The sequence below is a fragment of the Dryobates pubescens genome, chromosome 8 (assembly GCF_014839835.1).
Source record: "Dryobates pubescens isolate bDryPub1 chromosome 8, bDryPub1.pri, whole genome shotgun sequence".
NCBI lineage: Eukaryota > Metazoa > Chordata > Aves > Piciformes > Picidae > Dryobates > Dryobates pubescens.
Genome location: NC_071619.1, coordinates 44,203,164 through 44,230,537, shown reverse-complemented (window position 1 = coordinate 44,230,537; position 27,374 = coordinate 44,203,164). Strand labels below are relative to the sequence as shown.

The window sequence follows — 27,374 nt, the reverse complement described above, 5'->3', positions numbered from 1 at the left end:
CCAAGACCAGCTTCTCTAGTTGGTTAATATTAATAACCCTTGAGGGAAAGAGAAAATGGGGCAGTGTGGGAAGGCCTTTGCAGGTAAGTCCACGGGCAAGGGAAGGCTGAGAGTTAATAAAAGGCGTTTGCCATGTTGCGCCTGGATGAGTAGGAAGCACAAAGGGGATGAGTTAACTACAGGGGTTCGCTGCTCTATCAGTAAGGGAACCTCTGACAGCTTCTCCCGCGGCGCGTCCCTGTCGAAACCGAACGCGCTGCAGTTACCGCTGTCTCAGGGGCTGGCGAAGGGGTCTTGCTTCTGGCATTCCCGGGACGGGATGCCATGGTAAGGGACGAGACTTCAGGATCGGGCACCCCTGGGGCGGGAAGCCTACAATCTTCTGCCTATCCCAGCCCCTTAGCTGTAACTCTCACCCAATACCCTTTCCCGGCACGTTTACCGGGGGGGGTTAATCAGGACTCTCCCCGGCCGCCACCGAGTCCTCCCCGGCGGCGGTTCGTGCCTGGAGGCGGTTCAGCAGCAGCCCGGAAGATAGGAAGCAGCTGCGGCCGGCGGAGGAGTACTGAGAACCGAAACAAGCTGCGGGTGCCCCTCGAGCGAGCAGCGGGTGCCCCTCGAGCGAGCAGCGGGTGCCCCTCGAGCGAGCAGCGGGTGCCCCTCGAGCGAGCAGCGGGTGCCCCTCGAGCGAGCAGCGGGTGCCCCTCGAGCGAGCAGCGGGTGCCCCTCGAGCGAGCAGCGGGTGCCCCTCGAGCGAGCAGCGGGTGCCCGAGCAGTGCCTTGCCTTAACAGCAGGATGATCCCCAGGGTGCCGGGTTCACACCAGTAAGTGGCCTTCTGAAAGTTGTAACACCAGCAGGGACAAGTGGTGCTGAGCGGTGATCAGGAGCTAGTCGGCAGAAGCTGGAAAGTATTTAGAAGTTTTCAGAAGTTGGAGAAGTTTCACAGAAGGTCGAGAAGACGAGTGAATGCAGTGCAGCGAGGCAGGCTGTGGCTCAGAAGACCTCGGAGGTGCAGTTTGGAGAGGTATGGCACAGTGAAGGGTTTGCTCTTTGCTTACCCAGTCTTACATACTCCCCCCTCCCCCCCCCCCCCCCATTAATTATTATTATCCTTTTTCGCCCCCCTTTTCTTTTTCATCTTCTCCTTTTCCCTGTAATGCAGTAGCTTAGGCTTGTGACCGAAGGAGAGATTTGTGTTGCGACTGGCATGGCTACACAATTGGCCTGTTCCTCGCTGTGTAGAAGATCTCTTTTTTAAAGCTGATTCTCTTCTATTATTTGCATGTTGTGAAAATCTTTAACAAATCAAGCTTTGCTTATCTTCTGGACAGAATATTTTCTCAAAGTGCATTAGCTAGTTTTGTGTGTTACACACATAGCCAGTGATGTGTGTTACAGAGATATTTGATGTAAAATAATAGTTCCAGATAAATATGATACCAGCTTCAGTCCCATTCAGTTGTATTGTGGCAATATTAACTGATTGAGGGAACTGGAAGTACATCAAAAGCTGATCTCTAGGGAAAGCAGCCACACAACCCTGGCTTTGCCCCTTTTCCACTTTGAGGAAATATTTGTATATGTAGCAGGTGCAGTATGCTCCAAAAGTTCCCCAATTCATGCAGTTTTGGGGAGATGAGGAATACTGAAGTCCTCCAAGAAACTGCTTTCAATTTATCCCTTGAGCCCTATCTCTCCTCCAGTGCCACAGCTAGTCCTGGACAACCAGGATATCAAACATAGTGTATGTTTCTGAACTACATGATGAAATGTTTTTCCTATCTTGACTTTCTGTTCTGTGTAATGAGACGTGTCAATATGTGCTGTCTGTGCCCAGAACTGCTTTTCTCATATGACAAAGCTACTGTTAATGTTTGCCTAGGGAAGATATGATTTCACTGGAAGGTGATTTGTCATTGAGTCACTTATCTTTCCTTCACTTTCTTCAGGTGAAGCAGATTTTCCCTTTGAAATGACTCTCCAAGCTCTGGTTTTGTGTCTGGCTTATGCTGGGCTTGGAAAGACAAATGGTAAGCTGAATTTCCTGAAATTTGACTGAAAATGGTTGGAGAACTGGTTTCTGATTCTGAGGCTTCAAAAGTCAGAGGCAATGACAGGTGAAGTGTAGATTGCTGGTACCATTTGTCATATGATGGATGGCTGGGGCATAGACATTGAACTGTGGCACAGGATGTCCTGCATGAGCATTTGAAGATGGGAGGGACATGCAGTATCCCATATGTATGATGATACTGGATACCATTGTTCTCCTGAGTTCACAACTTCCTGTAGTGGATCCTTGCCTTGGGACCAAATCTCTTTTTCTTCCACTTCCTCTCAAAAGCACTTTGAAGCTGTGGTCCAGAAATTCTCTTTATCTCATTTTGCTGCTCAATTCTCTGAGAATGATCTTGTGCATTCAAACCTCCTCTACCTTTTAGGAAACAAAAACAGAGTCTTTGCTGAGAATGGGAAGCCATGATCTCATTTAATTGTGGGAAGTCTGCAGGACCATATGTGTACAGAAATATGGTGTGTCTTTTAAACAGGTTAGGAGACAGTCAGAGCCTCAGCCATTGTAAATCAAAATAACTGCACTGATTTCTTGGAGGGTGTAGGACAAGGACTTTCTGGTGGGGGAAAATCCATATAAAGAATATGTAATTGATTAAATTGTGTTTATGGGTAGTACATGCCTTAGAATCAGCATTAGGCTTCTGAAAATGTGTGAAACCTGCCCATTTTGCTAACTATTTCATGTTGTTGCAGTGGTTCCTCAGGCTGAACACAGAAATGTGAAGATGGGCAACAATGTGACTCTCAGCTGTGCTCTGACAGAACCCAGGGATGTTGTGCAAGTGACATGGCAAAAGGACTCTGAAAATTCACACAGTAATATAGCTACCTACAGTAACATAAAAGGATTAAAGATTCACGAACCCTATCAAGGCCGAATGAATGTCACGAGTCTGGTACTCAATGAGACAAGCATCACTTTTTGGGACACTAGGATGGATGATTCAGGGTGTTACACATGTCTCTTCAATACTTTCCCTTTTGGCTCCTTGACAGGACATACCTGCCTGAGTGTCCTTGGTGAGGTTCTCTCTAGGGATATCTCTCTAGTGGAGAAAAAGATGTTTTTTCACCTACAGCATTTTAAGTCCAAGGATCAAGAAATTGTTAACATTATTTTCAAAGCTAGAATGTCAGGTTAAGTGAAACCTTTTGGGTATATAACTTCAGTGAAAGGGAAGGAGTATTGAACTGTGAAGGGACACGAGTCAATTAAGTTTTTGCATTCCTGTGTCATGGGGCTCAGTGCAAAACTAATAAGCTTTGCTGTCACTGATAATGGTTAAACTGCTGCCACTGTTTGTGACCAGACATTCATTGTTGTGATGGGTTGTCTCATTTGTGTCTTGGAAGGTCTCAATGCATCTGTCCATTACAACATATCTGAAGATCATTTGGTAGCCGTCTGTAATGCTGTTGGCCTCCCAGAGCCCACCATCATGTGGAACAACTTGTTCAATTCTACTCCTACACAGGAGAGAGTCAAGCACATCAATGGGATGGTCTCTGTCACTAGTAAATTGGAGATCAACACTCAGAGCATCATTGTGAAGGACTTGACATGCAGAGTAAGCAATGTGAATGAAAAAATGGAATTGCCTGTGGAAATGAGAGGAGGTAGGTGAAGACAAAGCTACTTGGTAGTGTTCTCTTGACTCCATGTTTTGCAGTAGCATGCTTAGATGGGAATCTACTGGGAAGAGGAAGGAGTGAAATATGTGCCACGTAAGAAGAAAGGAAATGCCATCTTTGAGACAATAACATATTGGGGATTTCTACAAGAGGGGGGAAATCAAACTACTCAGTTAGGGACTGCCCTAGTTTAGAGCAGGACAGATTGCTCTATTGTTCCAAACGGGGCAAAAGAGTGTTATCACTCACACAAATGGATTGCATAGTCATGGAAAATTTAAATGGAAAAGCAATTAATACACTAGAAAAACTACACAGCATTAGTGGTGAGTGTAGCAAAACATATGAAGTTCTTTTACACCAGACCAAAAGCCCAATGCTTCCCTTCAGGGCTTTTTCTATCCCCCCATTGCTAGGTTGGTTTCAGGCTGGACAGGCCTGAACTGCCCCCTCTTTTTACCCTGGCATTCGGCCTGAATAGGCCAAGATTGCACAGGGGAAAAACGTTGCTGAGGCCTGTGATACTCCCCTATTGTTACCAGATACAGAGACTCTCTCTCTCCCATGGGAGCAGAGAGGGAAGAAGGAGAAAGGCAATAACTTGGGTGACAGATTTATAAAGGTGCAGGATTTATGGGTAGAAATGCACTGTTTCCTGTGTCCACCCACGGGCTGGACACTCTAGACGCTGGAGGTCTCAACTCTGTGGCTTCTTTGTGGAGGCACCCAGCCTAAATGGCCACAGGGCCCTGTGAGTTTTAGACACACCACGTGTTTTGTAGGAAGTCAAACTTCAGTTTTTACATAGGCTTTCATAGTGTCTAGAGTCTAAAGACATAAATATTTTCACCTGACATCTACAGAGAATCACTATGGTTTGAAAATACCTTCAAGATGTTCAAATCCAACCATTATACCCAGGAATGCAGCTCAGACTGGCATCCACATGGATGTCTCCATCCAGCCTTGGTAGACAACAAGCTCAGCATGAGTGAAGATTGTGCTGCAGCAGGAAAGAAAGCCAACAGGATGCTGGGTTGCATCAACAAGGACATTACCAGCAGAGATAAAGAAGTTATTATTCCATTCTATTCAGCACTTGTCACATCACACCTAGCATACTGCAGATCACACCTGGAGTACTGTAGGCAGTTTTGGTCCCTGCTATTCAAAAAGATGCAGACAGGCTGGAACGTGTCCAGAGAAGGGCCATGAGAATGATTTGAGGATTGGAAGACCTGCCATTTCAGGAAAGGCTGACAGAACTGGGTTTGTTTAACCTTGATAAGAGAAGTCTTAGGGGAGACCTTATTACTATGTACCAGTGAATAAAGGGTGTCTATGATGAGGATAGAGACTCCCTTTTTACAAGGAGTCACATGGAAAAGACAAGGTGTAATTGGTTATTCCTAGGGAGATTCCAACTGAAATCCAGAAGAAAAATTTCCACAGTGAGAACAGTTAGACATTGGAATAATCTCCAAGGCAAGTAGTGGATTCTCCTGCATTGGACAGTGTTGAGACTGAACTTGACAGGGTCCTGGGCCAACTCATTTATAGTATTACCAAAAGAGATTGGACCAGACGATCCTTCCAGCCTTGCCTTCCAATCTGGCATTCGGTGATTATCTAACTCTACAAGGTCCCCTACTACACCATATCCTTGAGTACATCTCTAGACTGCTTTTAAATACACCTAGGGGTGGTGATTCAACCACATCCCTGAGCAACCTTTGTCTTTGGTAACGCTTTCATTATAGAAGTTTTCCTTTAATGTCTAACCTAAATCTTCCCTTGCGTAACTTGATGCCATTTTCTCTTGTCCTATCAATTTTGACTATCAGTTTTGACTTGTGAGAGGAAAATAGCACCCACCTCATGACAACCTCCCTTCAGGGAGTTGTAGAGAGCAATAAGGTCTCCCCTTAGTCTCCTTTTCTTCAGACTAAACAACCCCAGCTGACTCAGCCGTGAGACACAGTCTCAAGGCACTTCACCAGTTCTGTTGCCCTTTTCTGGACCCACTTCAGCACCTTGATGTCTGTCTTATACTGCAGCACCCAAAACTGAACACAGTACTCGAGGTGCAGCCTCACCAGTTTGGAGTACAGTGGCACAATCACTTATTGACTCCTGCTGGTCACACTGTTCCTGATGCAGGCCAGGATGCCACTGGGCTTCTTGGCCTCCCAGGCACACTGCTGCTTGAACAACAGCCCTAGGTCCCTTTCTGCCAAGCAGCTTTCCAACCACTGAGCCCCAAGCTTGTAGTGTTGCAATGGATTTGGCCCTTGGCCTTGTTAACACCCTTAAAATTTGCCTCGGTCCATTGATCAGCCTGTTCAAGTCCATCTGAAGAGCCTTCCTACCCTTGACACTCCCAGCTAACTTGGTGTTTGTAAGTCAAGCTCATTTATACACATGCTAAGCTGGAGTGGCCTCAGCACTGAGCCACTTGTAACAGGCTGTTAACTGGATTTAACTCATTCACTACCACTCTCTGGGACTGGCCATGCAGCCAGTGTTTGATCCAGCAGAGGGTACACCCATCCAGGCCTAGGGCAGGCATTTTTTTCATGAGGGTGCTGTGGGGAGCAGTATCAAAGGGCTTTACTGAAGTCTAAGTAAACATCATCCACAGCCTTTCCTTCACTCACCAAGTGAGTCACCTTGTCATAGAAATTAGGTTCATTAAACAGGACATGCCCTTTATGAACCTATGCTGACTGGGCCTTAAATAGGTTTTAGGCTGAAGTAAAGGGGGTAACCCCAAATTCCTTTGCTCTATGGGGGAGCTGCAAGGAGACTGTAAGAATAGAACAGAGAATTCAGGGCTACCACTTTCTTTGGAGGAGAATTTGTCAAATTGTCCTGTAAATGTTATGTTATGGCACTCGGTGTGGTTTGTTCCATGACCTCCACTGGCACTGAGGTCAGTCTGACAGGTCTGTAGTTTCCCACATCCTCCTTCTGGCTCTTCTTGTAGATAGACATCACATTTGGTATTTGCCAGTCCATTGGGACCTCCCATGTTAGCCAGGACTGCTCATGAAGAGTGGCTTGGTAAGTACATCCACCAGTTTCTTCAGCACTCTTGGGTGTAACCCCTCTGGCCCCATAGATGTGTGTCTAGGTGGTTCAGCAGGTCACTTGCCATTTCCTCTTGAAATATGGAGGTCTCCTATTTCCCCTCCCTCTCTTCCAGATCAAGGAACTGACTATCCAGCAAACAACTAGTCCTGCTATTAAAGACTGGCATAAAGAATGCATTAAATACCTCAGTCTTTTCCTCGTCCTTAGTCACAGTGTTTCCCCCTGCATACAATAAAGGATAGAGATTCTCCCTGGTCCTCCTTTTGTGTTAATTGATTTATAGAAGCAATTTTTATTATCTTTTATGGCAGTAGCTAGACTGAGAGATACAGCTGAGATTTGGCCCTTCTAATTTTTTCCCTCTGTAGCTTCACTGCATCTTTGTAGACCTCTGTAACCTTCTGTTAGTTCCTGAGGTTCAGCCAAAGCCTCTCCATTCAGCCAGTCTGGCCTTCTTCCCTGCTGGCCAGTCTTTCAGCACATGGGGATGGATGCCCCTGCACTTTTAAGATTGCCTTATTGAAGAAGGCCCAGACTTCCTCGACATCTTTGTTGTTCAGGAAGGCCTCCCAAGAGACACTGCCAATCATTCTCTTGAACAGGCCCAAGTCTGCCCTATGGAAGTCCAAGGGGCAGTTCTGCTACACGACTCCTTCTCTGAGAGCTGAAAACTATTATTTCATTATCACTTAGCCCATGATGGCCTCTGACTGTTATATCTTCTACAAGTCCTTCTCTGTTAACAAAAGAGCAGGTCCAGGCAGGCACCTCCTCTATTTGACTCCTTCACCAGCTGTGTCCATGCAATCTAAGAATCTCTGGGACTGCTTCCCCTCTGCACACATCTGGGAAGTTGAAGCCTCCCACGAGAACAAGATACTGTGAAACCTCTCCCAAGTGCTTATTAAATACTTCATTGTTCAGTCAGGACTATGAGACTGATGAAGTAAAAACTCTGTAGCTCACTTATTACATACTGAAGCTTCACAATTAGTACCAAACGAGCCTTGAACAAGAATTATCCAAATATTTCAGTTAACCTTACTACATGTCTGGCTACAGTCCCCCTGTGTGTTGTGTTATAGTTTCTCTGACATTTTTGCTCTAGGTCAGGGACAAGCAGTGCTTTCAGACAGGCAGGAGGATAATCATTTTATTTTTATGGGAATATCTTAAATATATCAGTGTAATGTCTAAATACCTTGTAGTGCTGATTTATTTCTTCTTCCAACATTCTCTGCTGCTGGAAAGGCTTTCTACCCGGTTCTATATATGAGAAATAGAAACATTAAATGTTGAAGTACCATTCTCAGTTCGTGCAGGAGTTTTAACTTAGATGATTTAGAATTCATGTTTCTACAAATACAGAGCCTTCAAAGGAAGTCCCACTTGAAATTAGGAAGGCAGGAAAAGCAGTTTGGAAATGCGTGTTAATTCCCAATTATGTGCTCAAGAAGTGATTGTTATAGTAGTGAAGAGTAAGATCTGACTTTCAGTATCTTCTCTCCAAAAGTTCAAAATCAGATTAATTCTGAGGATGATAATAAATCTTTTTGGTCTGGGTCAAATGCAGTATTCTTTTGTTCTGGGCTTTTAAGAAGGAAATGTTTATCTCTAAAAGCAGGAAAGACAGACTGTTATTCCTTGCTAGGAGAATGGAAAAATCAGCTAACACCTTGTTGTTTTATCTTTCTCTAAAGTATAAGATTTTAAAATCAAATTAGTAGTTTGACTCAGCTTGGTTAAAACATGTGATGGTTTTGGTTTGGTTCCACTGAGTTACTTGATTAATGGCAGTCAAATGAGGTAGCTAGTGTCTAACCCAGAAGGGACATTTACACTCAGATGTCAGGTAGAGCTACTTAAAGGCATTAAAATATAGCTGGTCTTCATTTCTGAAACTTAATTTAGCCTTTCCAACAGCGATAAATGTTTAACAGTAAAGGAATAACTCGTACGTTGCAAACAAAAAGATCAAATTCTGGATGAACAAAAAGCCTCTTTTGAAAGTGGCAAGGCTTGCATAAAGTTCTGCCTATCTATGTATGCCACATGCCACATCAGGTATGGAGTGTTTTCTTTGCCATGGATGAACATGAGCACACCTTTTCACTAAGCATTTTCTGTTAGCAAGTAGGTTTCTCTCTGAAAATATACAGGTTCCCTTTAGAGCAATTGCTGCTGTCGTGAAGCTCAGCAGTACATTTCACAGTCTTGACGAGGAACCGTTGTCATTAGTCAAACAATCTCTTGGCTCTTTTTGCTCTTTTTCCTGCATAAACTAGCTCAGTTTGTAACTTTTGCTCTTTTGTTTTCACAGAAGAGGGATCCTCATTGCTTTGGCTGATGATTCCTGGGGGGATTTTAATTGTCATAACAGTTCTGATTCTGACCACACTGTGCTGGAGGAAGAGGATATGCAGGAAGGGTTGAAATGGTGAGTCTGATGCATGGAAACCAAGAGTTTTCATAGAGCCCCATATTGGATCCAGTCATCAGAAGAGTGAGAAGAATGCTGAGATGCTATTAGGGGCTATAAGACTGTCACAGTGGACAAGTAAACTTTACAATAATGTGTTTACATTTACTAGAGGTTACCTCAGTTGTGACATTGAGCTGTTTTCCCACTGCTACTGCTGAGGGACAATACCAGACTACAAATTGTGAGGGGAGGATGCAAGCAGAGCAGGACATGCTGCTCATGGGTTTTTTTCCAGCACAAGTCTTAGCAGAAGTAATTAATTGGTCATTTGCATTTTCAGGGAGTACAGCAGAAGTGTTTGGTGTAAGTATGCTTTTGTGGGTTGGAAATTTTCCCCTACCATTAAATTCACCAGACCAGCTCTGTTAGAAGCAAATGAAAGCTGTATTTACAAGGAAAACTATAATCTGCAATGGACTGCAATGAATATGTTAAAAATATACAGGATCAACAGATACTTACAATTAATAAACAGCAGAAGGCCCCCCTGGTCAAAGACCAGGGAAAGCTACTAGCTTCTCCCTCCTTGCCTCCTCCTTACCCCCCTGGACAAAAGGAAAAAGAGAAAGGAGCAGAGGGACATTAGACTTATTGAAAACAATGAGCCAAGATCAAGCAGAAGCAAGTTAGTGTCTCTCCCAGAGCGAAGAAGCAAGAAGAGAGATAGCGTTTTGGTATAACTAGTCTAAGTTCCTTATCTCTCCAGTGGGATCATTTAGAATTATCTCTATTTTCCTTTTTACACCCAATAGTGATTTATTTACATTTTAGTACTTTTCTGCTCAAGATCTGTGAAAAATTTTAAAGACATAGCCTAAAACTACCACAGTATGCTCAGAATTTCTAGCAAAGAGGTATGTTGGGGAGAAACCTGCTCATGCCCTCAGGACCCTCACAGTACTCTCTTTGTATTTTTAAGACAAGCAATGTAATATGATATAGTAGGAGTCTGCTAATGCTGAATGTCCTCATATGTAAGAGACTGACAGGAAAAAATTAGAGGAGGGGGGAGGCCTTAGACTTCAGAAATCACAGAATTTTGATGGTCATCTGTAGTTTATTTTGACTGGATCAAAAATGCTTGTTGTAGGTTTCAATCTGCGAGCCCCAATATCTTGGGCCTGGCCAGCTGGGTCCCAGGATGGCATGCCTGAATACAAACTTACTGATGCAAGTTCATGGAGAAGTGGTCACTTGCCACAGTCAGGCAAAGACCTCTTTCTGTAGACAAGCACCCTGTTATCTGGAGATGCTTACACGCTTTCTCCCTTCCCGCAGCATGCCGACTCTCAGACTCGCTGTTTATTGTCACTCGTGTCTCATACCCTCACAGAGGGTTTTCAATACCTTTTTCTCACCTGTTCCAGTGGTAGGTTTTCTGTTATTGCTACGAATCCAAAGGTTGGTAAACATCTTATTATCTGTCAGCTCTGGGCTCCCACATCTTCTGTAAGTTCTACTAATACATTTAGAAACGCCAGCATACATTAGCTCAATCTGTGAACATTTATACATTCTCTTCATAATGATAATGTGATACCAATAAGTGTTTCCTGGAGTATCAGACCCATCTATTGTGAACTTCAGACCTACAGTATCTGCTGTTAAGAGTGGTTGACCTAGTAAATCTGCTACTGCCAGAAACACAAAAATCTTCACTGAGAAAAAGAGAAATTAACACTTTTTACACCCCAAATATAACTTCTTAATTGTAAAACAGGTGTGAGTTTCTCACTGATCCTATAAGCAACTTAAAAAAAAATCTGTTGAATTTTCAGAGCAACCTGAAGTTAAAGGGCAAGAAGGTGGCTCTTAATTTTATGGGTTTTTTTTAAGGATCAGAAGAAAGAGATTAAATGCTTACACGAAAAATGTATCTTTTTTCTAGAACAACCATTACAAACACAAATGGCCTTGTACTGAGCAGACCTTGAAAGAAGACACCTTAGGGGAGAATTTACTAGAGCAGATCAAAGGGTGATCACACAAAGAGAGCACTATAAAGTGCAGGTGCTGCCTTGCAGAGTTTCAAAGCCCCTTTGTTGCATTCCAGATGAGGAGAACCACACCAGGGTGTTGAGTACACTAGTACCTGAAGCGGGAGTAAGGTCAGTCAGCGAAACACTGCTTGACAAGGCTTAAGTTGTTCATGTGTAGACTAGGCTGAGGATGTTAATGTACCTCCTGGGCATGATTCTGAGCCTTGGATATTAGCAGTTTTGCAGGCAATGCCTGCATGTGGTTCCACGGCTTACAACCATTCCCAGGAGGTAGTACAGTTAGCTTCACAGCAGGTTTCTTACATTCAGCACTACCTGCTAGGTATCAGGCTTGGAACCCTCAAGTAATTTCATGCATCCTTATGCCATGTCACAGGTCATGCAAGACATGATTTCTTGCAATGGAGACATCATTGCGCTGCCCAACACCAGAGCCTATACATTACTTTGGAACCTTTGAACAAATCTCGCTTCCCCTGCCTTCTAAGGAAAGCATGTGACACAGAAAGGTGTAACATGTTTAAACTGAAAGCACTGTGCCCCTTACGCTTTAGCTGAAAAGGGCCTCAAACTTGAGGCCCCCTGTGTCGGCAAGAGAAGTGGGGACTCATGTCCCACTGCCTGGGTGAGGATGCCAAGATCCCTAGCCCTATGATTGTGCCAGTGTGTCTTAGGGTCAGGACTTCATGTAATAGCTGTTCTTTGGGGCAGAGAGGGTAAATTAGATGAGCAGTGTTTAGCATTGGGTGTAAATTTGTTGGTTTAGGGTTTATCAACAAAAGTAGGATTTGAGGGCCCGCAGTTGTTTGTGTTCCTCCCCAGTTACGGATTTTGATTGACTGTGACGCCAGGATGTGACTTTTGCAATCTCTGTTCTTTTTGTTCAGTTTTTGTCAGCCTTACTCTTTATCTTTTCAGCTGGGTTTCGGTCTTCAGTTTTGAAAATGCAATGCACTGACCTGGATCCTTTTTGCATAAAGGCAGCATTACTTCACCCAGAATAATTTTGACCAGCTGATCCTATTCCTTCAGTGACCAGCACAGGCAAATGTGTAGTCCATGTTCTGAATATACATCTGTGTCCCCGAGGGCCTTGTTTGTTCCAAAATTCCCAGTAGTGGTGTGGTTTGGTCACTCTGTCACAGTCTGATATTTTTTCCCCCTTTCTTTACTAGATGCAATTTTCTGCCAATTACTGAAAGTTACTTACAATTTATCTTGTGTATGATTTGGCTGTCAGTTTCCTGGCTAAGTTCTTAGAGTGCCAAGAATACACAAAATTGTTAATGCAGAGTTTATGGTGCATTTCCACACTACAAATACCACATTGTAATGAGGAAATCTCCTACTCCTCCTTAGCTCCCATCTGAGCAGCACGTTGTGAACCACAGCCTGTTTTGCAGTTACTTGTTTTTCCCTGATAACCTTTACGCTCTTCAAAACATCAGTTGCAGTCAATTCATCCAAGAGACAATAACAAGGAAGCCCTTCCCTGGTTTTCTCCTCTAGTACCCTCAGACTATTGTGGAATGAGGAGCAGAGCCTTTGTACCTATTTATGGATGTGCTTTTTGTACCAGCACAACGGAGAGCTAATAATGCTGGCTGGCAGATACAGATACCTGTCTGAGGCTATTATCTGTGGGTTTAATACTCTTCTTTATTCTGTGCTAGATAAAAAAGCAAAGCCTTTTCAGTCTAGAATGCCTAGTTTGTAAAGTAAGATAGCAGCTTTTTATTTCAGTGGCTGGGTGCCTTTCTCCGTCAAGGTATCTTCTGAGAGCTGCGAGGCAACTGCATCCGCACCGGCTAGCTCCGTGCCGTGCCGAGCTCTTGAGAAAAGAGGGCTCCCGGGGACAGGGAGACCGAGAGGGAGAGGGGCAGAGGCGACCCGACCCGACTCGGAGGCTCCCTCGAGGCTGCCTCAGAGGGCAACGTGGCTGGGGACGTTCCCGGAGAAGCCGCTGGAGATTTAAACCCCGGCGACACCGGCAGAGGCTCTCAGGCTGCGAGCTGCAGGCAGCAGCCTGTGCGCGGCTGGCAGCCTATGAGTGGGGTGTGAGAGGGAGCGGCATGGTCAGAGAGCTGGGAGCGCCAGGCCGGCACAGGGAGAGCCAAGAGTGACTGAGGGTGCCCCAGGGGCTCCTTGTGAATCAGCTCAGTAGCTGGCATGAGCAGGCTGTGTGGCAGGGCACGAGGTGCTTCAGCCTTACTGAAGGCATGGTGGTGGCTACTCGGAGGAGGAAGACTGCTCTCTGCACCTACCAAAATGGAGACTGGCATCCAGGTTGTGAGGGATGCCACAGCCTTTCAGAGGCAACAGAGGGCAACACTAACTGTGGGTGTGTGAGGTGTGAGCAGGTTTTTGACCTGCTCAGCCGGTTGGCACAGCTCCAGGTGAAGTGATGGAGCTCAGGGAAGAGGTGAGTAGGTTAAGAAGCATCAGGGAGAGTGAGAAGGAGATAAATAACTTCCACAAACTGATCTTTACAAGTACAGGACAGAAGTCAACTCTTAGTGGAACAGAGCATTCAATATCCTCTCATCAGGTAGCCCCCAGCCCTCCTGCAGTAGCTCACCCATGCAGGGCAAATGGGAACAGGCAGCTACCCAACAAAACAAACAATACCAATGGAGCAAACCTGCTCCTTTCAGAAGCACACCACCCACAGTGCTCCTGCAGAACAGGTATGAGGCTCTCAAGGAGGAACTGGTTGAGGGCAAGGATGAGGGTCAGAATAGAATAGAATAGAATAAACCAGGTTGGAAGAGACCTTCAAGATCATGGCGTCCAACCTATCATCGAACACCATCTAATCAACAAAACCCATCACCCTGTCAAGTCTCCTCCTGAACACCTCCAGTGACGGTGACTCCACCACCTCCCCAAGCAGCCCATTCCAGTGGGCAATCACTCTCTCTGTGTAGAACTTCTTCCTAACATCCAGTCTGAACCTCCCCTGGTGCAGCTTGAGACTGTGTCCTCTTGTTCTGGTGCTGGTTGCCTGGGAGAAGAGACCAACCCCCAGGCTTGCAGGATACTTGTATTTCAGCCTGGCCAGTTAAAAAGCTTTTTGACTTAGCAGTCTGCAGGAATATAAAACTCTATATCAACAGTTCTCTGGTGGCTTGTGGTGCTCTGTGAGGAAGGGCTGTTTCACAAATGGATATAAAGGCCAGTATGATGTTTATCAGTTTTTAAAGCATTGGTTTCTCTCAGGTAGCTTATGCATGTTTTGCCATGTAGAAAGCTTTAGAAATGGTCAAAGAGTATGTTTGAGTTTAAAAAGCTGTGACAGGACTAAAAACTCTTAGTGCTTGTTATTGAATATATATTATGTGACCTAATAAAGCTGAGCAGATCAGGTGAGCCTGGAGGAAGAAAATTTGGAGTCACAGAAGGGACTAGGTCAGAACAACAACAACAAAATGTTCTGTGAAAGTGCCAACATGGCAATGTTGTTTTTCTGTTTGGAAATTGAAACATTCAGCTTTTCTTTCAAGTGCAAATGTTACAGAGCTTAGTTAAGCAGCAGTAAGTCCTTTGTTTCAAGATTTCTGTGTCCCAATACAACCAACTAACTGTAATTCACACAAATGCTGAAACTCAGTGTACCTGAAATGTCACAGAAGTGCTGGTTTATAGGTTGAAAATGCCTCTTTGTTGACAGCTAGAGATCACTTAATACCTTGAGCTGGAATTTAAGATGTGGTGATTATTTTGGAGTTTCAAAGTTGCTACAGATAACACAGATTCAGATCTGATAAGCTGCAAAGTGCAACTTGGCTGATTTGGGTGTCCTGTGTAGCATCAGCAACCTCTATTGTGGTGGTCAAAGATGTCCTGACAGGTCTATACGGAAATCTTGTGCAGGAGATTCCTGTTATTTGGGCAAATTTGAAGTGGCAAGTACCTGTGCAAACTTTCCATTGCTTTGTTCATAGTAAAGCAGCCATTACAGCAGCATGCTCTAGTGCTTATTCAGTTTGGGGAAGGCGGTGTTTCTAAGCTTTGGCTTAAAAATTACGGCAGTTCTTACTTTATCTGCATGATTTGGCTTATTTCTTCAGTGGATTTGCTTTGACACAGCTATTTCTTGAATAGTGAGATTCTGGGTAGCTGAGAACGACATAACAGCTCCATTTTAGAAGATTTTTCAGAATAATTTTTCCTGAGGTGACAGCTAAATGCCACCCTTTTGGATGGTGAACTGGGAACCTCTTTCAGGAGGTAGATGGAAATAACACACCCGACTCACAGAGTGAGCTCTGACTGTTGTGTCCTAGGTGGGGAGGCTCATTTTAGAATTGCCTTGGTTTCCTCTCAAGTGTGGCTTTATCATGAGTAAGAGATTATATTTGTCCTATTTAGAATGCCCTAAAAGAGAAAAAATGTACAGAGTTGTTAAGAGAAAGTTGCTTTGCTTACAGCAGCCTCTTAACACTACCCCAAGAAAACTCAAAACCTGAAGCACACAGTGTTACTGAAAATGGCAAGTAAACTCCCCAAGGCTGACTTCAGCAAACCTTTTTATTTACAGCCAGGCGCACAGGGGATCGCTCCTACAGAGAGCATCTTACAGAGAATATATATCAGCATTCTATGCATGTATTTCTGGGAAGTGAGTAACATATTTGTCAACCTTTTGGAGCTCATGCTAGTATATGCAAATGTCTCTCCTGCACTCTGGGGAATTTTGAGGAAGGGTCTCCAAGAATCCCCCTGATTTCCTGCCACACCATTAGGTAGCTGACTCCGAGGTTAATGTGTGCTCAGAGAGGTGTGGACTTGTTAGAGACTTAATTGTTTAGAAGCTTACTTCACAATGTAGTACTTTTCCTTCCACAGTTTATCATCTCCTTATCTAAGACCTACAAAGATGGTGTCCTTAGCCATCTGTGTTCTGTTATCTCAAAGAAACAAAGGCTAACAAACTAATCACTTTTACCAAATGTTATCAACAGTACAAAAATATTGTAGCCAAACAGAGCTTAAAAAACCACAACCAACCAACACCACCAGAACCAAAAACCCAACCACAACCCACCTCACCCCCATATGAAAAATTTCACTCGAGGGGTATAATTCTGCTGCCAGGCTGCCCATCAGGTTTCCATAGACAGAAATATTTTCCAGCCCAAATGAAGATGTTTTCTGGGTTTGTTCACACACTGCTTCCCAACCACTCCTTCTCCCTGTAAGTTAGTTACTTTTCTGTTCACAGTGACATGTCTGACAGTACCCTCCAGTCTACAGCATATGAAGAGAGATCATGGGCATGCTTTCCACAACTTAGTGCTACCTGTTGTTGTTGTGAAGGACAGGGATGGCTAGTACTTTAAATTGTTACGCTTTCCCCCAGTATATTTCATTGGAAAATGAATGCCTCTTGTCCTACTTTCTGGTTTGGAGAAGATCTGGGAGAAGGAGTGGCAGAGGAGGAACGAGTGGGAAGTGTATGGATGAATTCAGATCTCCTGGGGCATGGCTGCAGTTTTTGTCTGGAAGGGTGAAATATGATGCAGACAGAATGAAGGTGGCAGTGTGGGAAACATCTCAGAATTTGTTGTGCCCACCTCTAAAGGAGGAGTGTTGAAGTATAGGCTACTAAAAGCAAAGCCTTCTCTTTGGAAACAGGGAAGCCTTTACTACATGTCATTAACATAATTTCTACCCTGTGCATCGCATCTGTGCTCATATTTCATTGTGAAATAATTTTCTAGTCCTTCTTTTTCCTTTTAATTCCATGTCATGGTAGGGCCAAATGGCTCCAGTGCATACCCATACCTAATGTGTCCAGATATGGTCCCACTCTCCCCCTCCTTCCTGCAGAAAGCCAGGGTAACACAGGAAAAGGAGCAAAGGGGACAGGACCAAGTGTGTCTGGTAAACAACCTGCATCTGGGGTAAGGGCACGTGTGCTGCTCACTGCTCCTGCCTGACCAGGCCTATGGTTCTGCCTTTCATGGCCACAGCCTGGCAGAGCCCTTTTCATTGGGTAACCATGTCCTGGCTTCATTTGCCTTATTGGCCCACTTGAATCTCAGGCAGGATTTATATACAGGCCAATCTCTAGTTGCCTTGCCTTGCTTAAGCCTTGCCCAAGTCTTGCCTTGCTTGAACCTGCTTGTACCTTGTCTGGCTTGAGCTTGCCTCGAGTTGCATTGCCTCCAGTCCAGAGCCTGGGATAAAGGCAGGAGCCTACACTGCAAGCTACCAGAGAAGCCTTGAGCTTAGGAGTCAGAGCCAAGCCTGCTTCCCCTTGCAACCAGGATTTTGCTGTGCCTCAGTTTCCCCAGGACAAAGCCAGCGCCCGTGGCGAAGAACGCGTCGAAAACCACCCGCCATCTGCTGAAGCCAGACCAGCCATCGACGACCGCGTGGCATTCCTGCCGGCAACCTGCCGTGCCTGGCTCATGAGAGCACCCCAAAGCCCCACCAGATACACACAGCAGCACTCCCACTTGGGTGGAACCAGCTGTGAGTGGTTAATTCATTGCCTCTTTGGCTGTATGGTTTTTACCGAGTCTCCCCTCTACTGTGGTCGAGAGCCATTTCGCTCCTGGGGTTCTCTCTTTTTGATATTCCTCCTGGTTTGCATAAAATTGTTGACACTGTCATAGTTGCCTAATTCCTGTACATTCCTATTGTAAATATATTCTCACTGTACACTGAACCTATTTAATACAGTTTTGGCAATCTTTCATATTAATAAAAGGTTATGGATATTTTTATTAATACTTGCCATACCGTTTATAAATTAAGGAACTATATTCCATAACATTCTGACACTGGGGCTTTGTATATAACCAGAAAAGAAAATGTCTGACAGCCAAAAGGGAGAAAAAAATAGCACTCCTGTGCTAAATGAAGTTTCCTCACTGTTTCAATTTCTTGTTTACTTCCTCGTGCTCAATTATGAAATGGTTTTACTTTCCAAAGTACTTTGGCTGTATGCAGGTTTATTAAATAAGGAGATGGAAAATCAAAGCCACATAAAAGTAATGCCATAAATTTGGTCTGAAACAGAACGACATTCTGACATATCAAAGTATTTACATATTGAGTAAACTTATTGATGCATTACCAACCAAGGAAGTTAGTTTGCTTTCCACAGTATGTAAATCCCTTTAGGGTTTTCTATGTTCCCGATGTCACTGTTGTATTCTGAATTCTGCTGTGTATGGCTTTCATAATTAAAATACATTTTTTAAAGTTTGGGCTGGAAGTGGCTCTGTGGCAAGTTGTTGTTTTAAAAAATGAATCACTTAATCTTGTCTTCTTGTTTTCTGAAAAGGTGAACTGATTTTTGATGTTCTTAGTTGAATGAAAACAAAGAACAGTCTAATAACTTTTTTGATTCATTTGATATTGTAGGAAGTGAAGAATACCTTTTAGGTTTTTCTTTTTTCTTCCTTTTTTTTCTCCCAAGGAATCATTCTTGTTATATGCAGCTAGGTGAATTCTGAAAATTTCTCATGCTCTAGTCCCTGTCTCCCGTTCAGAAATGCCTTCTCTTTCTCTTGCTTTTTCCCCGTACTGTTTAAATGCACAGTAAAGCTTCACAGTCAGCTGCAAATTTCTACATTCAAAAAGAAGCATTAAAATGGTCCCTTTACTTTCAAGCTGCCTTATCCAAGGTACCTTATCCTGTTTTCAGGAGATGCAAGCAAGTGAATCTCAAGCCATGCTTATGCTGAGGGAGAGGGCAATGTTATGGCGTGCACTGTGTAGCCATAGATGACTGGGGTAATTTTAAGGGCTGGCTGGTGGTGCTGTGTGGCAATGGTAGCAATAAGGGGTGTGAGCAGTCTGGCAGTATAAGCTTAGAGCCTGACATGGTGGTAGGCCGTGCTCAGCATAAGTGCAGAAGTAGCTAGCAGCTTAGCAAAACAGTGCTGTGCCTGCAGCACTGCAACTAAAGCAAGGTACTAGTAGCTATAAACACAGAGAGTTATCTGGGAATAACAGGACCTGCATCAACAACCTCGCACGATACTAGTAGTTCAACCAATAATCTATAACAGTACGATGTGTGGTCACTCGGGGGGAACCAATGAAGCTGTGCCAGCGATGCTCTCCCAGTCTATATAAGCTGTAGAAGTTCCCTCAATAAATGAACAATACTAGATCATATTGGTCATCCATACTGACTCCATTCTCTGCTGCTGACAGTGCTGTGCAGCATGAGCAGTGCTGAACTGCTCGCTGATCCAGGGTTTACCTGGAGGCAGAAACTGCTTTTAAGCTGATCTTTCCAAATTTCAGCCTTATGTGTCGTGGTAGGATGTGCAAAGTGGTCATACCTGCCACGCTGTGGTTTTCAGGCTTTCTCATAAAGATGGTCCAAAATTAATTTCTGCTGCTTTAGGAGAAAAGGGGAGGAAAGAAAAATAATTATCACTTTTAACAAAAGTGTAACAAAATTCTGAGGGAGTTGAACATTCCTTCAAAAATCCCTTCTGGAGAGTCTGGATGGAGTGAGCAATGACTACTGGGAGCAGTGCCGTCTGAGGCTCTGCAGGCATCTCCTGTGGTGCTCAGGGAAACTGTTGCTGGGCTCAGCTGTTAAAAGTTTAGACACAGTTTGTGTGGCAGGGATCTCTACTGCGGAAGATAAGGTAGCTTCATAAGTTTAAAAGTATCATCTGTAGTAAACAAAGAAGGCAACGGGGAACAGCCCGAGGCCGGGTTCATTATGTCTCATGAAGATGTGCTGCTCATTGTACAGCAGGGAAGGTCCCACAGTATTTCACCAAAGGGTTGTTTTGTGACTGTTCCTCTTAACTTTCTGCACTGTGTTTTCTTCCCCCACTGTCCCAATGCTCATCACACTGCTCTCCAACACCTGAGGCAGCATCTCTGGCCACAATTCATCCTTTTTCCTGTTTTTCCTTTCTTTTCTAGGATTGTAGAATATTTCCATTCCACCTACCAGACCATTACAGCCCATGAAGTCAACACTACAAGCAGTAACTTGACTGGGTGATAGGAAATAGCAATAGAAGAAAAATACATCACATACACTGAAAAGACTAGTGCAATGTTTGTTACATGATCTAGACAATCATAACAAGTAAGACCAGAGGAACCACTTCATCCACTCTTCTGCTGCCAGGCAAAATCTTCTTTGGTTGTTCCACTCTCAGTGCTGCTATTTTGAGAAATAGTTTTTCCTTCTTCCAGTATTTGAAGTCATCTATGGACGGAGGATCAACAAGCTCTCTGGGCATGTGCTTCCAAGTGCCTAATCACTCTGAAAGTAAAGAGGGTTTTAATTTGTACCAGTATCTGCCTGCAATTTCGCTTGCAGCAATTCTTCATTCATCACTCTCTTCCTGTCACCTGGTTTTCTTTCTCATCCAAAAGATCCTTCTTTTCCTCAGTGACTGTGTGAATATGCCAACACCTGAATGGCTTAACTCTCTTTGAAAGCACCTGCTGGACTCAAGGCCACAGAACCCAAACCACAGTAAATCTGTCAGAATTACAGGGCTACAAGCAAGTGACAGAAGCAGTAGCAGCCACAGTTGGGAAGAGTGATAAGAAATTTGTTTTGATGTAAGGTTTTTTTTTCTAATACTTTTTTATTTAGTATGTAAAGGAGGAGGAGATGATAGCAAAACTCAGTAGTGAAAGTACTGGCATCCTCATTTTCCACTCCTTTTTCCCACCCCTTTTCTTTCTGCTGTCACTCTCACTCCGTTCTGAAGCAACTCTGTTGATATCCCAGCCTACACTTTTTTAACTGTTAAAATGCAGAAATGTAGGTTTGCCAATAGTTCTCATGATCATCCTATATACTGCTTGGAATAGTATTCTGTTGCAGTTTGAGCTGGGTGCCCCCCTGGTGTGTTCACTTCCTGTGTCCAGAAGTCCAGCCCAGAGGGATGGACACAGGAAATTGTGTATTTCCTACCATAATTCTTTGCACCACTATAAGATAGTCCATCTTCATCCTTTTTCTTTCTCTTTTTTCTTTTTCTTTTTCTTTTTATTTTTATTTTTCTTTTTCTTCTTCTTTTTCTTTTTCTTTTTCTTTTTCTTTTTCTTTTTCTTCTTCTTTTTCTTCTTCTTTTTCTGTTTTTCTGGTATCTTTTTAAACACAGACAAAATGCTCTACTGGTCAAAAGCCACTTTTCCATACCTCATTGTGTGCCATGTTACACCATGAGCTAACCCTTCTGTCAATACTGTGAATGTAACAATATCAGTAGCTGAATTTACTGCTTTGGCATGATTTTGGTAGCAGATAAAGACAGTGGGCTGCTCTTCAAAGCTGGGACCTGTCCTGGGTTGAGTTGAATCTGCTATTGTTATTTATACCACACTGCAGTCTTGCTAACTTCAAAATGAAAGTGCAAAGAATTGCAAATTGGAGCGAAGTATTATGGGGCTTGAAGTTCAGATGGCAACATGGGAGGCTTCCTGTTCTGGTTGCTGCTTCTGGGTTCCGGGTTTTGGGTGTTGGCTTTTTCTGCGGGCATGGCAGCGAGGTGGGTGGGGTGGGTTGAATGCCCATTTGGGGGTTCTGTTTCATGCTGGCTTTTTCCCTTCCTGCATTTCATTGCATTTTTTTCCTGCATACAGGCTAAGCTAACGTAATTATGATGTTATCTTTTTATGTTTTGTTATCCTTCCTGCAAGTAGGCTGAGCTAAGGTAATTATACATTGTGATTATGATGTTATATTAAACTCTCATCTCTGTATCTCAACTCCAAGTTTTGTGTGTTGCTTTTCTCTCAGTTTTGCACTGGGGGAGCAGGCAGGTTACACAGGGGTGCATTAACCCTTGCATTAAACCATTACAGGAGCAAACTCTGCTCCTGCCCCAGGTAGGTTTGACACTCTTCTCCACAGCCACACAGACCCCTATCAAGCCTAGCTGTTTCTTGCTGTCTCCCCAAGCCTGCTGATCTGACCGTTTCAAGGCTTAATATTCCAGTTGCCTGTCCCCGCTACTGGCTGTGTGGCAGCAGCCTATTTGTAAGAGCAGAGCACTCCCAGGCATTGCCTTGCAGCTGGGCATATTTGTGAGGGGTCGGAGCCTTGGTTTACCCTCTGCCTCCCAGAACCTTGATGAGGCTTTATGCTTTCTTCATGTGATGAAGGATGCTGAAGACATGCAGCCTCTGGGCATACCAACTTTGTGGCCTGTTTTACTGACACAACAGATAGGTAGAGGACTGCAGGGGTCTTCCAGTGATTTTTTGTTCTGCTGATGTGCAGTTTTCCTTCTGTCTGAATATCTGTCATCATATTGGCATCACTATGAGTAGACTAGTGTCCTGCGTTTGATTACCATTTGCCTGTGCATCTGAAATATTCCATCTTAGTATGTGTTACATTTTGGATTGTGCTTTTTATGTCATATGTTTACCAAGGGTACAAAAAGCACATTTCAAAAAATATCAACTGAGAATATTTAGCAGATGCAAGGCCAAGTGTTCAGGAGCAGTGTTTTGTTGGTTCCAGATTGGTGGCCTATCTATAGTCTGGGGGAAAGGTGTGTGTGTATGTCTGCATATATTACTTGGGACATGAGGGGTGACATTTGTGCTTATTATTGTAGGTGCAACACAAAATATGTATTTATCTATTTCTTTTTTTTCTAGTTAAAGAAACTGATCCAGCCAAAATAGTAGCTGGTCCACATTTTTTACATTCTTTAGTCATGTACTGACTGTCTTTTCTTCATTTGCCTTTGTGGAGAAGATGACAAATAAAGGAACTTTGAACATCAGGCCACACAATTCGTTTCATTTAGAATAGGAAGGTTGGAAGAGACCTTCAAGATCATCATGTCCAATCCATCGACCAATCCACCACCACCTAAACAACTAAACCATGGCACCAAGCACCCCAGCAACTCTCCTCCTGAACACCTCCAATGATGGTGACTCCACCACCTCCCCAGGCAGCCCATTCCAATGGGCAATCACTCTCTCTGTGTAGACCTTCTTCCTAACATCCAATCTAAACCTCCCCTGGCACAGCCTGAGACTGTGTCCTCTTGTTCTGGCTGCCTGGCTGCCTGGGAGAAGAGACCAACATCTGTCTGTCTACAACCTCCCTTCAGGTAGTTGTAGAGAGCAATAAGGTCACCCCTGAGTCTCCTCTTCTCCAGGCTAAGCAACCCCAGCTCCCTCAGCCTCTCCTCGTAGGGCTTATGTTCCAAACCCCTCACCAACTTTGTTGCCCTTCTCTGGACTCGTTCCAGCAAGTCAACCTCCTTCCTAAACTGAGGGGCCCAGAACTGGACACAGTACTCGAGGTGCAGCCTAACCAGTGCAGTGTACAGGGGCAGAATGACCTCCCTGCTCCTGCTGGCCACACTGTTCCTGATGCAGGCCAGGATGCCATTGGCCCTCTTGGCTGCCTGGGCACACTGCAGGCTCATGTTCAGCCTACCATCGACCAGTACCCCCAGGTCCCTCTCCACCTGACTGCTCTCAGCCACTCTGATCCCAGCCTGTAGCTCTGCATGGGGTTGTTGTGGCCAATGTGCAGAACCTGGCACTTGGATGTGTTCAATCTCATGCCCTTGGACCCTGCCCATCTGCCCAGCCTGTCGAGGTCCCTCTGCAGAGCCTCTCTACCCTCCAGCAGATCAACTCCTGCGCCCAGCTTGGTGTCGTCAGCAAATTTACTGATGATGGACTCGATGCCTTCGTCCAGATCATCAATAAAGATGTTAAAGAGCATGGGGCCCAGTACTGATCCCTGGGGCACACCACTGGTGACTGGCTGCCAGCTGGCTGTGGCACCATTCACCACCACTCTCTGGGCTCGGCCCTCCAGCCAGTTCCTAACCCATCGCAGTGTGCTCCCATCCAAGCCATGGGCTGACAGCTTGGCCAGGAGTTTGCTGTGGGGGACAGTGTCAAAGGCCTTGCTGAGGTCCAGGTAGACTACATCCACAGCCTGCCCCACATCCACCAGGCACTCACCTGATCACAGAATGAGATCAGCTTGGTCAGGCAGGACCTGCCTTTCCTAAACCCATGCTGGCTGGGCCTGATCCCTTGGCCATCCTCTAAGTGTTGTGTGATTGCACTCAGGATGACCTGTTCCATAATCTTTCCTGGCACTGAGGTCAGGCTGACAGGCCTGTAATTCCCTGGCTCATCCAACCGGCCCTTCTTGTGGATGGGCACCACGTTGGCCAGCTTCCAGTCAGCTGGGATCTCTCCAGTGAGCCAGGACTGATGAAAAATGATGGAGAGCGGCTTGGCCAGCACATCTGCCAGCTCTCTCAGCACCCTGGGATGGATCCCATCTGGTCCCATGGACTTGTGGGGATCCAAGTGGCTGAGGAGAGCTCCAATTACCCCATTCTGGAATAGAGAAAAACTATGCAGCTCCCTGGCTCCTTCTGCCAGCTCTGCAGGCCAGCTGTCTGGAAGACATTCTGTCCTGCTAGTAAAAATTGAGGCAAAGAAGGTGTTAAGTACCTCTGCCTTTTCCTCATCCTTTGATACAACATTTCCCTTCATGTTCACCAAGGAGTGGAGGTTGTCCCTGCCCTTCCTCTTGCTATTAATATATTTATAGAAGGACTTTTTGTTGTCCTTCACAGCAGAGGCCAGTCTAAGCTCCAAATGTGCTTTTGCTTCCCTAATTTTCTTCCTACATGACCTAGCAACATCCTTAAACATTCCCTGGGTTGCCTCACCTTTCTTCCAAAGATGATACACCCTCTTTTTTCCCCTTAGTCCTATTAGAAGTTCATTACCCATCCAGGCTGGCCTTCTGCCCCAGCAGCTCATCTTCTGGCACATTGGCACAGCCTGTTCCTGTGCCTTCTTCCTTGAAGCGGGTCCAGCTCTCCTGGACCCCTTTGTTTTTAAGGGCTTTATCCCAAGGTACCCTCTGAGTTAGTTCCTTGAGTAACCTGAATCTGCCCTCTGGAAGTCCAGAGTGGAGGTCTTCTTGCTGCCCCTCTTAGCTTGACCGAATACTGCAAACTGAATTCTCTCGTTTGTAGCACACTGCTCGTGAGCTTTTATGAATCAATGAGAAGCATCACACATGGCCTCTGACTGCACTCTTTTGGGAAAGGCAGTGGCAACCTGGTGTATTCAAGACACATGACCTTTTGACTTGAATTGTGAAACCACAGTAACTTGTGTTAGTCATGGCATCAGCTTGTACTTTTCATGATGTGATAGTACAGAACTTGGATCTAGTTAAAAGGACATGGCAACATTGCTGCCTTCCCGAAGGAGCTGCGTGTTGCAGGATTATGTCCCAAGTTTTACGGTGTCAGTGAAAGGCAGCAGCTCATTGCTTGTCTGATTTCTACCAGTTGTTAGAATAGAATTCAACAGACAATGATTTCCAGAGGTTTTGAAACTACAAAATAGACTCTCACTTAATTTTTCAGGGAAACAAATATTCACTACTGATGGTTTCTGAAGAACTTCCTATTAGACACTGACAAGAATCACAAGTCTAGTTGCTGATGTACCTTGTCCTAGGAATTTGGTGCCCTGAGATCAGTCAGGCACAAAAGTAAGGTAGCTAGGCACAGCACTATTCCCCTGAGCACAGTGAAAGGCAAGCTGGGGTTTTCCCAGACAGAAGAGCAATTTTTACCACACAGAAGAGCAGCAGGGCTGCTTGCTGTGGCCTGGGAGCTCCTGGGAAAGCTGGATCATGTGTTGCTTGGTCCAGCAGTCAGTGAGTTGTGCTGGAAGGGCAGGGCAGGAACCAAACAGAGCTGGAATGGGGCTGAGGTACAATAGCAGGCTTGAATGACCTTAGAGAAACTAGACTGGCCACCCTTAATTAGACAAGAGGTAAACAAACACAGAATAGTAGGTTTCCACTGAGAAGCCTCAAAGTTGCTGTAAAGCCTGTTGCTTTGTTGAGGGTTTTTTGTGGTGGGGTTGTTGTTGTTGTTTTGGGGTTGTTGGGGGTTTTTTGGCTGATAGCCTCCTCCTCAGATGTCAAAATGTTTGCTTTTAGTTTTGAGTAGTAGTGAATTATTTAGTTGCTACAGCTATGTCCTCTCTTTTTGTGTTTTGTGTGCTTTTGTCTCTAACATGCTTAAGGATGCCACTAATCTTAGTCTAGAGATAAAATCTTCTGTGCATGGCCATCATGCTGGAAAGTGATGGTCTTGGAAATACCAGCAGGCAGAACTGGGTTTCTAGGAAAGAGGTAGTTTGGGGGGAAAAAAGTAAAAAACACTTCTGATGGCACCTGTGAGGATGACTCTTTCTTTTAGCCCCAGTCATTTTTTCATTGCCTTGCCACAATGACCACCCAGCCCAAGGTACGTGCAGCTGCTTCAGCTGCCTCTGCAGTGGTGAATGCATGCTTGAGCTTTTTCCTGTATCCTTTCTTCATCCTTCACCCTTCTAAGAATGTTACCTCTGTACAATGTGGCAATGCCAGCAACGAGCAGTGTGAGCAATCTGGCAGTGCAGGCCTGGAGCCTGACATGGTGCTAGGCCATGCTCAGCACAAGTGCAGAGCCAGCTAGCAGTGCACCAAACAGTGCTGTCTTGCAGCATGTAACTAAAGCAAGACACTGGTAGCTATAAACGCAGCAAGTTATCTTGGGACAACAGGACATGCATCTGCATCAACAAACCTCACGTGTCATCAGTAGTTGGACCAGTAATCTACAATAGTGTGATGTGTGGTCACTCACAGGGAACCAATGAGTCCATGCAAACAAGGCACTCCAAGTTTATATAAGTTGTACCAGTTCCCTTGCTAGGCACTTCTGCCTTTCCTATCCCTTCTCCTTCCATGCTTTACTTCACTGTGCTATACCCTCACCATAGGCCTGTGCCATAGGCCTGCAACACTGGAACAATAAAGGAACAATACTTGATCATAGTGATCAGCTGTATTGATTCCAACCTCCGTCATCAGTACAACATATTTGCAGTTTCCAAGTCAAAAAGTAGGCTTTCTGGATGCTTCTGGGTAACCTTTCCTGTGTTCAGTCATGCCACGTGCCTTCCTGTTTCACTCCTATGACACCTGGCTTCTGCCCTGCTAAGTAAAATGCTGTTTGCTTTGAAGGCATGGCAGTAGCTATTCTCAGTCTGCTTGCATAACAAGTTGTCAAG

At 44.7% G+C, this 27,374-nt stretch overlaps 1 protein-coding gene across 1 annotated transcript; it reads left to right on the top strand.

Moving 5' to 3' along the window:
* Positions 1-2,776: 2,776 nt before the first annotated feature.
* On the top strand, positions 2,777-20,307 carry CD200 (CD200 molecule). Its single transcript, XM_009902853.2, has 4 exons — positions 2,777-3,098; positions 3,432-3,695; positions 9,124-9,240; positions 20,193-20,307. Exons 1-3 carry the CDS (start codon positions 2,804-2,806, stop codon positions 9,234-9,236), a joined length of 672 nt encoding a protein of 223 aa, XP_009901155.2. The 5' UTR covers positions 2,777-2,803; the 3' UTR covers positions 9,237-9,240; positions 20,193-20,307.
* The last annotated feature ends 7,067 nt before the right edge of the window (positions 20,308-27,374 follow it).

Excerpts from the sequence above, each read along its gene's own strand:
- CD200 (XM_009902853.2), top strand. The coding sequence starts at position 2,804 with ATGGGCAACAATGTGACTCTCAGCTGTGCTCTGACAGAACCCAGGGAT. Across the intron at positions 3,099-3,431 it reads TACCTGCCTGAGTGTCCTTG|GTCTCAATGCATCTGTCCAT; the intron begins GTGAGGTTCTCT and ends GTGTCTTGGAAG. Across the intron at positions 3,696-9,123 it reads GCCTGTGGAAATGAGAGGAG|AAGAGGGATCCTCATTGCTT; the intron begins GTAGGTGAAGAC and ends TTGTTTTCACAG.